At 41.3% G+C, this 16262-nt stretch overlaps 1 protein-coding gene across 5 annotated transcripts in view; it reads right to left on the bottom strand.

Annotated features, from left to right (window-relative positions):
• XYLB (xylulokinase) overlaps positions 1-16262 on the bottom strand; it is a 149647-nt gene that overhangs the window by 81809 nt on the left and 51576 nt on the right. For all 5 annotated transcript variants that reach the window (XM_054021204.1, XM_054021207.1, XM_054021206.1 and 2 more), the window contains one exon: positions 11431-11527. In XM_054021204.1, the coding sequence (XP_053877179.1) occupies positions 11431-11527 (97 nt within the window). The remainder of the gene's footprint in view (positions 1-11430; positions 11528-16262) is intronic.

The raw sequence follows: 16262 nt of genomic DNA, 5'->3' as shown, positions 1-16262 counted from the left end.
GTTTGTTTTGCGTAATGGTCAGGTATATGTTTCCGACTTACGCAAAGTTCGAGTTACACAAGGTGTTCCGGAACGGAACGCTTCTGTAAGTCGGGGAGCATCTGTAAAGTAAATAAGTAAAACTATATATAGTTATATCTTGTGGAAAAGCTAGTTGATTTGTACAAATAGGCTCTATTTAGAAGCTGATCCAACATAATAAAGCACCTTCCAAATACAGTTGCATTTTACAAGAACCAACACAGTTGATGAGCCTATATCAAGACAGAACGGGAAGAAGAGCTAAAGCATGATGTAGTGACATACTCAGCTAAAGATTGACAAATGCATTTAACAGTTTATTTGCACCATATGTATCCTCTAAAACCTGATTTATCCTGGACAAACTATCAACTATAACATAATTAGAAATCTTCCCCTGTGTGCAGTACACACACACACACACACACACACACACACACTTCTCTTCTTCAACTTAACTGCAGCCTTCAAAATTTCTTGAAATTATTTTATTAAGCACAATGTTTTTTACATGGATGCCAAATTGTTTGGAAAGTACCAGATGTATGAAGTTCAGTAGGGGCTCCCAAGTTTCCTAGAATTAGATATTCTTTTAACCTCTTTTTGGGTCCCTGGGCTGAAACCCAGAGTAGTATGTGGGCACAGGTACCCCATCAGTCATTGGGGAGGTGGCACAGACCAGCCAATGTAGCAGAAGACTGCCTAGGACAGTTATCCGATGGGACTTTGGTACCCCTGTAAGGGGAGGACTATGGTGACCTGGCTGAAGGGCCAAGACACAAAGATGGAGTGTGCTGAGTCCCAGAGAGCAAGAGGACAGAAGAGGGCACCAGACCTGGTGACAGCTGATCCCCACAGAAGCCACAAGGAGACGCAACTTGCCGTGAGTGGACCCCATTAACAAATGCGAAATACTTACACTTAGAAAATAAAAATTAAATTCACAACTAGGAATTGAGGAATAACTGGCTAGGCAGGGGTACTGCTGAAAAGGATCTGGGGGTTATGGTGGATCACAAGTTAAATATGAATCAACAGTGTGATGCAGTTGTGAAAATGGCTAATATTCTGTGGTGGATTTACATGAGTATCGAATGTAAGACATGGGAGGTAATTGTCCTATTACACATGGCATTGGTGAGGCCTCAGCTGGAGTACTGTGTCTAGTTCTGGACAACACACTTTAAGACAGATGTGGACAAATTCGATGGAATCCATAGGAAAGCCACAAAAACAATAAAAGGCTTAAAAAACTTGATCTACGAGGAAAGGTTAAAAAGAACGGGGCAAAGTTAATCTTGAGAAAAAAAGACTGGGGCAGAGGGATACCTGATAATAGTCTTCATATATGTTAAGGGCTGTTACAAAGAGGACAGTGATCAGTTGTTCTCCATGTCCACTGAAAGTAGGACAAGTAGTAATGAGCTTAATCTGCAGCAAAGGAGATTTAGGTTAGATATTAGGAAAAACTTTCTAAGTGTAATAGTTAAGTATTAGAACAGGTTCTCAGAAAAGGTTGTGTAATCCCCATCACTGGAGGTTTTTAAGAACAGGTTAGACTAACACCTGTCAGGGATGGTCTAGGTTTACTTGGTCCTACATCAGCACAGGTGGCTGGACTAGATGACCTCTCAAGGTCCCTTCCAGCCCCACATTTCTACGATTCTATAAACCGCATCCCAATCTCAGAGAACAAAACCACAAATTCATCTAAATTCCAGTTTATAGGTAAGGAAATACAGCATATGGAGGGAGGGGTATGATTCCCTGTCATTATAGAAAGACATTCTATTGGGTCAAACTTGGGCTGATGCAGTTGTAAAGCACTTTGAGATCCATGAATGAAAAGTGACATATAATGATAAGTGTATAAGAAAAGCCAGGACACCTGAGACAAGTAAATAGAGAATTAACTCTGGCCTGTTTGTGACAATTAGAACAACAGGAGAATTTCTTGGGGAGCTGACTGGAGTCCAATCTCTTCTTTCACATTGTGAACAACCAAAATAGAAAAGGGGAGGTATTTACAGTGATATGAGGAGGTTTAACTAGAAATAATGGATTTAAACCAGACAAGAAAATACAGGGATATCAGGGAAAGCTTCCTAACAGTGAAATATTTTATGCTGTGGAATAGCTTCGCAAAACAAGGAATAGGAGCCACATCACCAGAGTCAGTTAAAACTTGACTGGAAACAGCACTAGAAAATATACTGGAGGAAACAGTCCCTAACTGGTAGAGGATGCATTAGATGACCTAATAAATTTTTAACGTTTTTAATTTCTATGATTCCATGCAGCTTCCTAGCAGACATAGTACACTGATAGCCTGACATTTTTTAGGAGACTATGTGAATAGTATCTCCACCGAAACAGAATAAAAAAATCATCTGGGCACAAGAATCACATCATTTAAATACTTGGCATTATGCTGACTAAACATTAAAGCAATTGTTCAGACAATGACAGCATCTTATCTATTGTCAAAAGAAAGGCAGATAATGCAATATCCAATCTCTTTAAGTGTTCAGGTTTTCTGTCTTAGCTGTGTTTCCTTTCTGATGATAACGAGAGAATAACAACAACAAAATTCCAAGCAAGACAATGCATGCAAAAAATTCTAGTGCACGTAGGCTGCTTCCTTGTAACACATTAGGTCACTTCCTTTGGAGGCATTTTATCTGTAAGTGCTTTAAAAAAATTTAAACTGATTCTGTTACTTCCCTCTGCCAGATGAAAAAGCAGCAATTTGGGTGGACTAGATGGTTCAGCTAACAAACCTTTCACCACCAGGTCACTGGTTCAAATCCAAGCCTTGATCAATCATGACTAGAAGTCATTGCTATCTGATAGATGTTTGTTGGGTTGTGATATAAGATGAGGTATGCTGAAAAGCTAGTCCCCACATCACAACTGGGACTCTTGTGGGCCGTTTCACCAGAAAGGATTTGAGACCCTGTGGAGTTTTGACATTGACTTCAGTGAGAACAGGATCATGACTTTAATTAATATGAAGGTAAAACTAACCTCTCTCACCTCTAGCGCTAATAATCCTCTCCCCACAGAGAAAGGTTGAAGTGTATTGGCAAGGGGCATTGTAGGAAGCTTTCACTGCACATGTGGTTGTTAATAGAGGTTTTTGTTGCTATTAAGAGCACTACATTATTTTAATCTGTTTTCATTTGCTTCATGAAGCAATGGGCCTCAGACACAGGAGCCGCCCGCACTCAAGCTGCTGAAACAACATCAGAACTCTGAGCAACAGCAAGAAACAAGCAAGCAGCCAACACAACATTTTAGTATTGATTTTCTTTGAGAAATTTAAATCCTTCAGGGCAAAAACGTCAATTTAATCTGTATGTGGCTACAAAATGGCTCCTTCACAAGATTCCTTTTTTCAGCTAGGAAGGAAGATGTAACGTAATTACAGCTCAAGTAGCCAGATTCTTCTGCAATGAATGTAAAGACGTTGACAGAATAAGCCTTCAATACAGTACCTTTAGGAATTAAGGTTTCCCGAAAGCTTGTGATAATTTATCAAGTAGGAAGTTAGATACTAGTTACTATAAGCAAGACAAGTGATGGTGACTATAGGCAAACACAGAAGCCATTGAAAATTTTACCAATAACTCACACTGAAGTGGGTTTTAGCCCACGAAAGCTTATGCCCAAATAAATTTGTTAGTTTCTAAGATGCCACAAGGATTCCTTGTTGTTTTTGCTGATACAGACTAACACGGCTACCACTCTGAAACCTGTCACGCTGAACCATTAGCAAGAAATTCTGTTTTATGGGCTGAGGGAAATATTGTGAGATGAATGCCCCTAGGACTAGTGGTCTCTAGCTTTGCAGAGCCAGGGAGCCACCTCATCATCAAATGGACTGACATTGCATTATAATGTCTGCACCATAATGCCACACTGTTGGGACTTAATGACACAGCATCATGACACAAACAATGATATGCCCAAATGTCAAATCTCCACCAGGAATATTCTGTGAACCTCTCTAACTCCAATTTAGTATCTTTTCCCTCCATTTAACGTCGGTACCGGGCAAATCAGTCAAAACAATAGTTAAGAATAAAATTGTCAGACACATAGAAAAACCAACTGTTGAGCAATAGTCAACATGGTTTTTGTAAAGGGAAATCATGTCTTACTAATCTATTAGAGTTCTTTGAAGGGGTCAACAAACATGTGGACAAGGGGATCCAGTGGACATAGTGTACTTAGATTTCCAGAAAGCCTTTGACAAGGTCCCTCACCAATGGCTCTTACGTAAATTAAGCTGTCATGGGATAAAAGGGAAGGTCCTTTCATGAATTGAGAACTGGTTAAAAGACAGGGAACAAAGGGTAGGAATTAATGGTAAATTCTCAGAATGGAGAGGGGTAACTAGTGGTGTTCCCCAAGGGTCAGTCCTCGGACCAATCCTATTCAACTTGTTCATAAATGATCTGGAGAAAGGGGTAAATATTGAGGTGGCGAAGTTTGCAGACGATACTAAACTGCTCAAGATAGTTAAGACCAAAGCAGACTGGGATGAACTTCAAAAAGATCTCACAAAACTAAGTGATTGGGCAACAAAATGGCAAATGAAATTTAATGTGGATAAATGTAAAGTAATGCACATTGGAAAAAATAACCCCAACTATACATACAATATGATGGGGGCTAATTTAGCTACAGCAAGTCAGGAAAAAGATCTTGGAGTCATCGTCTCTGAAGATGTCCACGCAGTGTGCAGAGGCAGTCAAAAAAGCAAACAGGATGTTAGGAATCATTAAAAAGGGGATAGAGAATAAGACTGAGAATATATTATTGCCCTTATATAAATTGATGGTACGCCCACATCTCGAATACTGCGTACAGATGTGGTCTCCTCATCTCAAAAAAGATATACTGGCACTAGAAAAGGTTCAGAGAAGGGCAACTAAAATGATTAGGGGTTTGGAACGGGTCCCATATGAGGAGAGATTAAAGAGGCTAGGACTTTTCAGCTTGGAAAAGAGGAGATTAAGAGGGGATATGATAGAGGTATATAAAATCATGAGTGATGTGGAGAAAGTGGATAAGGAAAAGTTATTTACTTATTCCCATAATACAAGAACTAGGGGTCACCAAATGAAATTAATAGGCAGCAAGTTTAAAACAAATACAAGGAAGTTCTTCTTCACACAGCGCACAGTCAACTTGTGGAACTCCTTACCTGAGGAGGTTGTGAAGGCTAGGACTATAACAGCGTTTAAAAGAGTACTGGATAATTTCATGGTGGTTAAGTCCATTAATGGCTATTAGCCAGGATGGGTAAGGAATGGTGTCCTTAGCCTCTGTTTGTCAGAGGATGGAGATGAATGGCAGGAGAGAGCTCACTTGATCATTGCCTGTTAGGTCCACTCCCTCTGGGGCACCTGGCATTGGCCACTGTCTGTAGACAGGATACTGGGCTAGATGGACCTTTGGTCTGACCCAGTACGGCCGTTCTTATGTTCATTTCCCTGCTAGCTGCTGGGAGGGAAGATGGATCCATTTGGTCCATTTGCTCAGCATTTTTTCAGCAGTTTTACACCAAGAAAAACCAAGTAGAGAGTAAAAGAGTGTCTGAAGAAAGGAGGGAAATTCCATTAGATGCACTGGAGTTTGCCCTCACACTGATCTCTGCTTTGGTTTCTTTTTAAATATAGGGTCTCAATCTCATTGCTACGACAACAATGGCGAAGTTAAACCCTAGAAAGAGCCTAGACTGGCACTCTCTCATTTTTTTTATAACTAGTATCTTGGGATGGCAGTTTTTCTAAAGATGTGGCTAACATCTTAACTCAATCAGAAGAAATGCACTTTCACACACTTGAAATACTATTCACACATGGCACTTTAGAAAACAAAACCTACCATGTTCTTAGCAAGAGAGCAAAAAAGTGGGCATGCCTGGTACCACAGCCATCAATATTTAAGCATGCAAGTGTACTGTTCACACAGTTAGTAGGGTAACATAAGCACTGGATTTCCACATGCAGGGGACAATGTAATATATAATAAATACAGACAAAGGGTTTTAACATAAATGTTTTAGCATATAAAGCTCAGAACATTATATCCATCTCCATTACTCTTTGGATGACAGTTAGATGGTGAGAATCAGACTCCTAAAAACCTAAACTAAACATCACACTAGAACAATGTCAGAAAGCTACAACATTATATAGTCACTGATGGGCACTTTTGAATACACAGAAGTTATACTGATTGGGTCTGTCAACTTCACAGTAACTCCCCCACCTTCCCCGCCACATGTACAGTTTTCATTCAATGTCCAAAATATACTTCACTCAGCTGGGGGCAGGCATAGGGTTCACTCCCTAGATTACTTATTTTGAAGCTAGTGACACTGGATTCCCCCAAACCAGGATAAAAACCCTGATTGAGGCTCCCTAACATGTAAGATCCCCAGTCAAAGTAAAGGTCTTATCCTGCTTCTATTGATGTTAATGTACGTTTTATAATTGACTTCCATGGGAACAGGATAAGCTTCTAAGAGGGTAACCAAGTACAGTACAGATTGCCCAATCAGTTTGAACCTACTGACACTTTTAAAGCAGCTGTGAATATCTGTGTCAGGAGGCTACATACATCATAATTTTCACTATAAAGGTGCCATGGGTTTTGGTTTCAGAGGACATATAAGAGGTGCGGGGCTTTATCATCAGACAGGTCTAGGATCTGATCTCTGAACTCCTAACTGTTGAGCAGAAATTAAATTTCAGAGGGATGGCCATAAAAATAGAGAAGTGACAAAACAGAAGACTTTTCTAGTACAATAAAAACCCAGAGAAAAAAGGGAACACAAAGCCTTCACCTTATCTCTGCAGATCACTGAATCAGAGGATATAAAGAACAAGAGCAGGGCAAACTTCATTTGTTTGTTCCGGGTTGGCAACACTCTACCTACCCATCCAGTAAATAATCATAACAGGATATAGGATGTTGCTCAATCATTTTCCTTGAAATCTGATTGAAAACAATTGAAAAAACTGTAACACAATGACAAACACATTAAAGCCTTTAAATCATGATTTATACAAGGTCTAACTTTTCTCACAAGTATCATCTGGTGACTTTGTCAGTTTTAAAAACAGGGTTGAGACACAAAAAATATGTATCTTGGTTTCAGTAAAAAAAATAAAATAAAATAAAATAAAATCATGAGATGGACTCTACCGCCCTCTCCTGGTAAATAAACAAATTGTATACAGAAATCTGTACATGTGCACATGTGAACATATAAACATGGCAAGTACAGGGTTGTTTTAAGATTGTTGCAATTAGACTTTTGCCAAAGATTTTTTTTTTAAATATGAAATGCACCTAGAGTTTTAGATAGGTGCAACTGGAAACACAACTAAATAAACAAACTCTGATTTCTCAGTGTCACTATGTTTTTTCTACTACAGAACCAGTTTCTAGAAAGAAAAGAGATTTTCAGTTTTCCTATAAAGTTGATAAATTAATTCATAAAATGAAATTAAATTATAATAGATTATCCAATGTTTATATTGTTTATGTTACTCATCCATGAACTCTAGTGGACAGGAAATATCCTTAAACAAGTTTCCTTCAAACTCCAAAGTTTTCGGGTTTATCCATCTTCCATTGCATTTAAGATTACGGCCCAGATTCTTGGGTTCAACCAAGCTGCACCTGACACAGGATCTGAGGGGCAGGGAAGGTCTGGATACAAAAATGGTTTTACATACTCTTTGTGACTCCCATATTCTGGGGCTGGATGGAGAAATTCTCAGGTAGCCAGCTAAGCCAGATTTCTGGTTCATTTATACCACCGAGAATTGGTCCCTATACATTTCAAAATACCATATAGAGGTGTATATTGTGGTAGATCATGTCAACCCCATCTCCTCCTAAGGCCTTGTTTAAATTGAGGAATGTGTCCCAATTCCAGGAATTAGCAGGAATTACCATTGTAGCTGCACTTGTGCAAAAGTGTAGATTAAGGAAAGCTGCAGTTTGCACTGATGCAACTACAGCAGTGGATGTAAATCAACTCAATTCCTGGAATCTGGGGAAATCCCCCATATATACAAGGCCTAAATGTGCTATGGGATGCGGTATTTAAGGAACACAAGTGACTCTTGTTATATACCTCTTCCGAAAGATAAACAGACTTTTAAACACCTCATCAAGAATCACTACAAGAACAAAAACTGACTGCTACCAAAACAAACAAGAGAAAGAGTATCTTGTGTGCAGGGGAACTAAACATATTTATAGTACTATGATCATATCTGTACCCTAAAACACACTGTATTTTTTCCCATTTCAGAATTGTTTAAAAAAAAAAAAAAAAAAAGGTTGAGAGAGTGCCATCACTAGCAAAATAGAGCATCACATTTAAATAAATAACAGCATTGAGGAAAAAAGCAGGAAATGCATAAAATTAGCAATAGGGGCCAGCAGTTCTTTTTAAACTCATCTTTTAGTTATTACATAGATGGAAGTTTATCCTGATGCAACAAAACTAGAATCAAAATGTTCCATAGCATCTGTTGGGAAGATACAATTCAAGGGACACTGTCAGGGCCGGCGCTTGCATTTAGGCGACCTAGGCAGTCACCTAGGGCACCAGGATTTGGGGGGGGGTGGCATTTTGCCGCCGTTGGCGGCAATTCGGCGGTGGGGGGTCCTTCCGCGCTCCAGGTCTTCGGCATCAATTCTGCGGCGGGTCCTTCACTCGCTCCAGGACCCGCCACCGAAGTGCCCTGAAGACGGGGAGCACGGAAGGACCCCCCTGCCGCAGAATTGCCACCGCCGACTGGGAGCGCGGAAGGACCCCCGCCTAGGGCGCCAAAAACCCTGGTGCCGCTCCTGGACACTGTCACACTCAAATATTGTAAATAGTCATCTCAAGAATGAGGTATACATGGACATTTAAAATACAATGTATTTTAATGTTTCCACAAATAAGCAGGTGTGTTGTCTCCACTACACAGCATCTTTTTATTGTATTTACAAAGCAGTATTGTCAAATTTTATGATTTTTTTCATGAGTCTCATGATATTTGATGTTTTTCTTGAAGTCCCAGTTCCTAGAGTCACATTCTAACATAAAAATCTCAGCTTTCGTTTTTAGAAAAAGGTTTTAGTCCTCATGGCTGTGGAGAACAGCTTGGAAACATGCCCCAAGTGGAGCCTAAAGGTATATAAACCAGAAGGCAAAGAAAAAGATCCCTATATATATAAATATTATTATTTTTAAGCCAATCTCAGGACTTTTGGGGACCTGATTTATAATTTTGGAATGTTTGGGTTGACAACACAGACACAGTGCCTAGCACAATGGAGTCCTGATCGCTGACTGAGGCATATAGGTGCTGCCTCAACACAAGTGATAACAACACAGTATAACATGTATATTGGGGTATATTCAGCTGAAGGGAGTGGGGGAGTTATGTTGTAATAAGCTAAAGTATTGCTTTAAAAAAGAAGTCATGGGATGTTAAATCATGAAAAAAAAGGCCAGACTAATGGAGGAGCGGTACTGCAGTGCAGGAGACCCAGGTTTTATTTCCAGATCCAGCCTTTCAATTCAGTGTTGCCAAAGCGCACCCTGGAAGAAGGGGATGCTTTCTGTAGCTCAGCAACTACCACTCTAGTTAACTGAAGAGCAACATTTGTAGGGTCTGACCAGGGGCCAATCCAGTCTGCCTCAGCAGGAGGACTGGGATTGCAATCCAAGGTTCAAGGGCAAGGGTGGGGCAGATCTAAATTCATAACAGCTGATATCAACTGAGACAACGTGGGTGAGGTAATATCTTTTATGGGACCAACTTCTGTTGATGAGAGAGGGACAAGACAACCAACAGAAGTTGGTCCCATAAAAGATATTACCTCACCCACCTTGTCTCTATAATATCCTGGGACCAATACAGCTACAACTGCACCGAATACAACAATGGAAGATATCAGCTGAGATGTTTTTGTGAAAAGTTCTTAGATTTGAATGTCAGATCTGGTGGGGAGGGCTTGGAGGCAGGTGTTCTTGGTACATCATGTTTCTCCAACATGTGTAAGATAGCCCAAAGTCTATTGATCATTAGAGAATGTTAAAGGCCCATTTTTGCCTGACAGGGGTGATGATGACTTATGTTTACACCTTAATTTATGGAGAGAGTCTATTATGTTAATATTGAAGCTGGTGGCATCAGACATGCCTCCCCATCCCTATCACCCACTGCAATGTCCCCCTTTTAAATGTGGATCTACCACTAGCTTCTTCACCTGTCTCAACTGTGGCCTTTGTTTTTATATTAATCTTTAACTGTACCCTGCCAAGCAAAAATACAGGCCATCCTGAGCCAGTCTGTTCTCAATTGTACTGATACCAAGGGATAACTGAGGGTGGATTTTAATTATTTAGTTTTAAATGAATATTTAAATAATTATTTAGTTTTAAATGTTGAAAAAGGCATGCAGCTCCAAGATAAACATGGCAGAAAACAACAGGCAAAAACTTAAGCATATGATTTTTTAATGTATTTATCTTTTCCTAAAATTTCCCATTTATTATTTACATTACAATACTTGCCAAGATTGGTGTTTCATTGTGCTAAATGCTGTACAAACAAAGTAAGAGAATGTTCCTGTCCCAAAGAGTTACAGTTTAAATAGACAAGACTGACAACGGGTGAAAGAAAGGAAATATCATTATCTCCAGTTTGCAGATGGGGAACTGAGGCACAGATAGACTAAGTAACTTGCTCAAAGTCACACAGGAATTCTTATGGCAAAGCCAGGAACTGAACACAGATGTATTAATCTCAAGTCCAGTGTCTTAACCACAAGACCATCCTTTTTTAATAATAATAATAATTAATGGAGATATCCCATCTCCAAGAACTGGAAGGGACCTTGAAAGGTCATCGAGTCCAGCCCCCTGCCTTCAGTAGCAGGACCAAGTACTGATTTTTGCCCCAGATCCCCAAGTGGCCCCCTCAAAGATTGAACTCACAACCCTGGGTTTAGTAGGCCAATGCTCAAACCACTGAGCTATCCCTCCTTCCTCTCATTTAACAAAAATTCTAGTTAAAAAGTTATTTGTGAAGCCTAATACACTGAAATATCCAGGATACCTCAAGAAATAATCTACAGCCTGATTCTGAGAGATTCTCATCACCCCCAATTAAATCAGCATCTGCTAGAATCAGGCTCCTTTTTGCATAGTCAAGAATGGCATTTAACAAGAGCCTAAGTCAAAACTCACATCAGTTTCAGTACCTGTCAGGCAAGATAACAACCTTACCATCTGCATTACAGTCAGAACCACTCTTTTAGTGCTTGATATGAGATTCCATTGCCTCTGCTGTTTTTTTGTTTGTTTTTAATCACACTTACTGATTTTATATCCCAGCTTTTCAGCATGAATCCTCTTGGCCATGAACTGTCCTTCAATCAATGCTCGTATCTCCACCTCCTTTGGAAAGTCTGGAACCTGTATCAGAGGAATACATTAAATTAACATGCACCTTATGTAGTAAACAACACAAGGTTGGGGTCTGGTTTTTAAAAAAAACGAACAGATTTATAGTTCATTATCTTTGTCTTCACCCTGATGCCTGCACCCAGAACTCTGCTTCTAGTCTTCAATCACATACACACAGCACTTCTAGATGCTCATGACAGACAGAATATAGCCTATAACCTTGGCACTCTTGGCAAATCCTTCAATCCTGAAATCAGTGCATGATGGGGAGTGTTTCTAATGTCAGTTGTAAATTCCTCTACATTTATTCTTCAACACCAACAGCTGCTTATGAAATTCGCCTCAAGTACATTATCTCCTCTGGGGTACATTAGAGAAAATTCAGATGTACTAAGTAATGTCATACACAGAAGAGTTTAAATTTGTCCTTTTGTCTACAAAAAAAGGAAACAAAAGTTAATCCTTTTCACTGATTCGTTCACTGTGGTAAAGAGCGATTACTCCCTTGTAAAAACCGGTTATTTACCTTACAGTAACAATTGTTCTTTGAGATGTTCTGTGAATGTGGATCTCACTCATGGTGCGTATGTGCCCTCTGCACAGGAGTTTGGCAGTTTTATCAGTTCTGTCCACTATGGATCTCATATGCGTCTTTCACACCCTTGGACTCCCTCCCCAGGGTGTAAGGAATAGATCCTACCATTCAGTTCCTTCACCACCCAGAATACAGATTAAGAGTCTCTGAGTGGCAGGGATGGAGGGAGTTGTGGGGAGAATGGCGAGTCATGGGATCCACATGCAGAGAACATCTCAAAGAATGACAGTTACTATAAGGTAAGTATCGGGGTAGCCGTGTTAGTCTGTATCTACAAAAACAACACGGAGTCTGGTGGCACCTTAAAGACTAACAGATTTATTTGGGCATAAGCTTTCGTGGGTAAAAACCTCACTTCTTCAGATGCATCTGTTAGTCTTTAAGGTGCCACCAGACTCCTTGTTGTTACTATAAGGTAAGTAATTGTGTTTTTTGTCTTTGAGTCTCTGTGTGTGAGGATCTCAGTCATGGTGTTCAGCTAACAATTTGGTTCCAAGCGGTGGGAGCTAGGAACTCATCTGAATAAAAATTGCAGAACTGCTTTCCCAACTTGTGCATTAGCTCCTGATGCTGACACCAGAGAGTAATGACTGATAAATATATGCATTGAGAACCATGTGACTGCTCTAGAGAGTTCCACAATTAGTTTTCTACTGAAACATGCCACCAACATAGCCTAGGCTCTCATTGAATGAACAGTAACATGAACTAGAAATAGTCATTTTTAGTATAATATGACATTCTAATACTGTCCACAATCCATGTGTTTTGATTACTGTGTGGGAGAAACACCCTTTCGGATAACAAGGCTGGTTCATTATCATTTTTCTTTGATGAAATGACGGATTTTCTGCGAGCTTGCATTGTTCAGTAGATTGCTGGACAGTATAAGACTCACATTTCTGGGAGACAAGGCTGGGACTAAGAATGTGCGGGCATTGCCCTGTATGTAACTAAAGAGTGACTGGTCAGAGTGCTCATGTATTTAGCTGGGAATGAATTTGCATGCTGAAGGCTGTCTGAGTAGGCCAGGAAGAGAAGGTTACTCACTTTGTGCAGAAACTGAGGTTCTTCGAGATGTGTGTCTTTGTGGGTGCTCCACTTCAGGTGCTGGAGCCGTCGATCAGAGATTTATGGTAGTAGTGTCCGTGTGGGTCACGCGTGCGCAGTAGGTGTCTTGCGGTGCTGTTGGTGCCGCGTCTAGTGCACGCACGACCCAAGCTCTCCAGTTCCTTCTCTACCGTAGAGTCCTAGCAGCAATCTCCAAAGTGAGAGGAGAAGGATGGGTAGTGGAGCATCCATAAGGACACACATCTCGAAGACCCGCAGTTACTGCACAAGGTGAGTAACCTCTTTTTCTTTGAGTGCTGTCCCTGTGGATGCTCCACTTCAGGTGACTGTAGAGCAGTGCTCCTCAGAAGGCAGGAGGGACTTCGGGTTCATTTGAGTTGTAGAGGTAAGTATGGTTAGGCCAACTATGGCGTCAGCTCTGGAGTCTTGAGTGAGTGCATAATGCCCAGCGACTGTGTGGACAGAGGCCCAAGTGGCTGCCCCACAAATCTCTATTATTGGAAAATTGTTGAGGAACACAATCAAGGTAGAAACAGATCATGTGGAATACACTCTGAGGTGCGTAGGAGGATCCGTGTTCTGAATACAATAGCACTGATGAATGCATATGGAGATCCATTTAGACAATCACTGAGTGGATATTGCGCAGCCTTTCGAATGCATTATAATAGAAACAAAAAGTCTAGGAGATTTTCAGAACGGTTTAGTCCTTTCCAGGTAAAACATTAACGCCCGCCTACCATCCAATGTATGCAAAACGGCCTCCATTGGAGTACCATGAGACCTGGGATAGAATGTGGGAAAATGGACTGGTTGGTTCATATGGAAGGCTGATATTACTTTCGGTAGGAATTTTGGGTGCAGATGTAGCATGACCAGTAGCATGAAGAATATTATGTAAGGAGGTTTGGCCATGAGTGCCCTGATCTCATTCACCCCTCTGGCAGAAGTAATGGCGAACAGAAAGGCCACTTTCATGGATAAATGCAGCAGGGAACAGGTGGCTAAGGGTTCAAATGGCGGCGTGGTGAGGCATTTCAACACCAGATTGAGGTCCCAGGTTCACAAACTTCTGAGTAAATGTTCTGGAGACCTGTGAGGAAGCATTAAGTAATTGGGTGTGCAAAGATCAAGTTCCCGTCAATCTCAAGATGGAATGCAGTAATGGCCACAAGATGGACTTTGATTGAGCTCGTTGCTAAACCTGATCATTTCTGCTCCAGTAAGTATTCCAACACTAATGGTAGTGGTGCTGTGGAGGCCATCAAGTGTTTTTCTTGACACCAGGAGAAGAATCTCTTCCATTTTTGAAGGTAACTATTATCTTTTGGTCACTTTTCTGCTGTTTAGTAACACATGTTTAACTTGTTCCGAGCAGGCTAGTTCACCATCATGGAACCATGTAGGAGCCACGCTTGTACGTGGAGTTTCTCCGGATGCAGGTGAAGAGTGTGACTGTTGTTCTGAGACAGCAGGTCCGGACAACAAGGGAGAGTTCGAGGGGCACATATCGCCTTGCGCATCAGGTAAGGGTACCATGCTTGTCTGGGCCATGTCAGGACTATGAGGATAACCTTGGCCTTGTTTGTTCGTATCTTGTGTATCACGTGTGATATCATTGGAACTGGTAGGAAAGCATACATGAGTTGTGCATCCTCTGTGATGAGAAAGACGTCCCCCAGTGACCAGGATCCCACCCCCACTCTTCAGCAGAACATTGCGCATTTGATGTTCATTGGGGATGGAAACATGTCGATGAGGGGAGTGCCCCACTGCCGGAAAATGGAGAGCAAGACTCTCCCATTCGTTTCCCATTTGTGGTCTCGAGAGAAGTACCCGCTTAGTGTGTCCGCCATCGCATTCTTACAGCCAGCAAGGTAGGAAATCGAAATGTTTATGTTGTGGTATATGTACCAGTTCCATGGTTTCATGGCTTCAGTGCACAGTGAGTGAGATTGAGTGCCCCCTTGTCAATTGATGTAAAACATGCAGGCAATGTTGTCGGTCATGATGCGAATGGATTCGTTCTTTTTGTGCAGTAGGAAGTGTCTGCAGGTATTATGGCTCGTGCATAGTTCTAGTAGATTGATGTGTAACTGAGTCTCCGCAAGAGACCATTTGCCTTGAACCGTGCGCAGGTGCACATGGGCACCCCAGCCTATCAGTGAGGCATCTGTCATGATTATTACTGATGGGGGTTTCTGTTGAAACAGGATGCCCTTGCATACATTTTCTGGTCTTATCCACCAGTGTAGAGAGTTCAGGACATGGGGTGATACTGTAAGTCGTCTGTGCAAGCTGTGCTTGTTGGGTATGTATACCGAGCTCAGCCAGCCCTGTAGGCAGAGAATACGTAGTCCTGTGTGTCATACCATGAATGCTGTGGCTGCCATGTTTCCTAGCCGTTACAGGACAGGACTAGCCAGTATTTGGGGGCTGACTCTTACCTCTGAGATAAGGTTGGTCAGTGTTGTGAATCTGTTCAGGGGCAGGGATGCCTTGGATTCTATGGCATTGAGATGTGCCCCAATTAAGTCCAGTTGTTGGATAGGGATTAGAGTGGATTTTCATTCATTTATCTCTAGCCCTAGATCCCTGAAATGTGTGCTCTTCATCTGGACTGAGTCCAGTGCTTCTTGTTGAGTTGGGCCTTTGAGAAGACAATCATCCAGGTAAGGGAAAATCATTATTCCCTGTTTGCATAGATGTGCCACTACTACACTAGGGTTTGAAGAAAACGTTTGGTGTAGTGGATAGGCCAAAAGGTAGTACTCTGTACTGGAAGTATCCATGTCCTACTGTGAAATGCAGGAATTTCCTGTGAGTGGGGTGCATAGTAATATGAAAATAAGCATCTTGGAGGTCGAGTGCTGAAAACTAGTCCCCCTTTTGCAGCACTGGAAGTATCATGCCCAGGGTCACCATTTTGAACTTTTTACTGCGTACGAACTTGTTGAGTTTCCTGAGATCCAAAATAGGTCTCCATCCCCCCTTCTTCTTCTGGGTCAAGAAGTAGTGGGAGTAGAACCCCTTCCTCGTGTATTACGAAGGTACTCATTCCATGGCACCTAGTTGTAG

Source organism: Malaclemys terrapin, chromosome 2, assembly GCF_027887155.1.
Source record: "Malaclemys terrapin pileata isolate rMalTer1 chromosome 2, rMalTer1.hap1, whole genome shotgun sequence".
Lineage (NCBI taxonomy): Eukaryota > Metazoa > Chordata > Testudines > Emydidae > Malaclemys > Malaclemys terrapin.
This window is presented reverse-complemented; position numbering and strand designations above follow the sequence as displayed.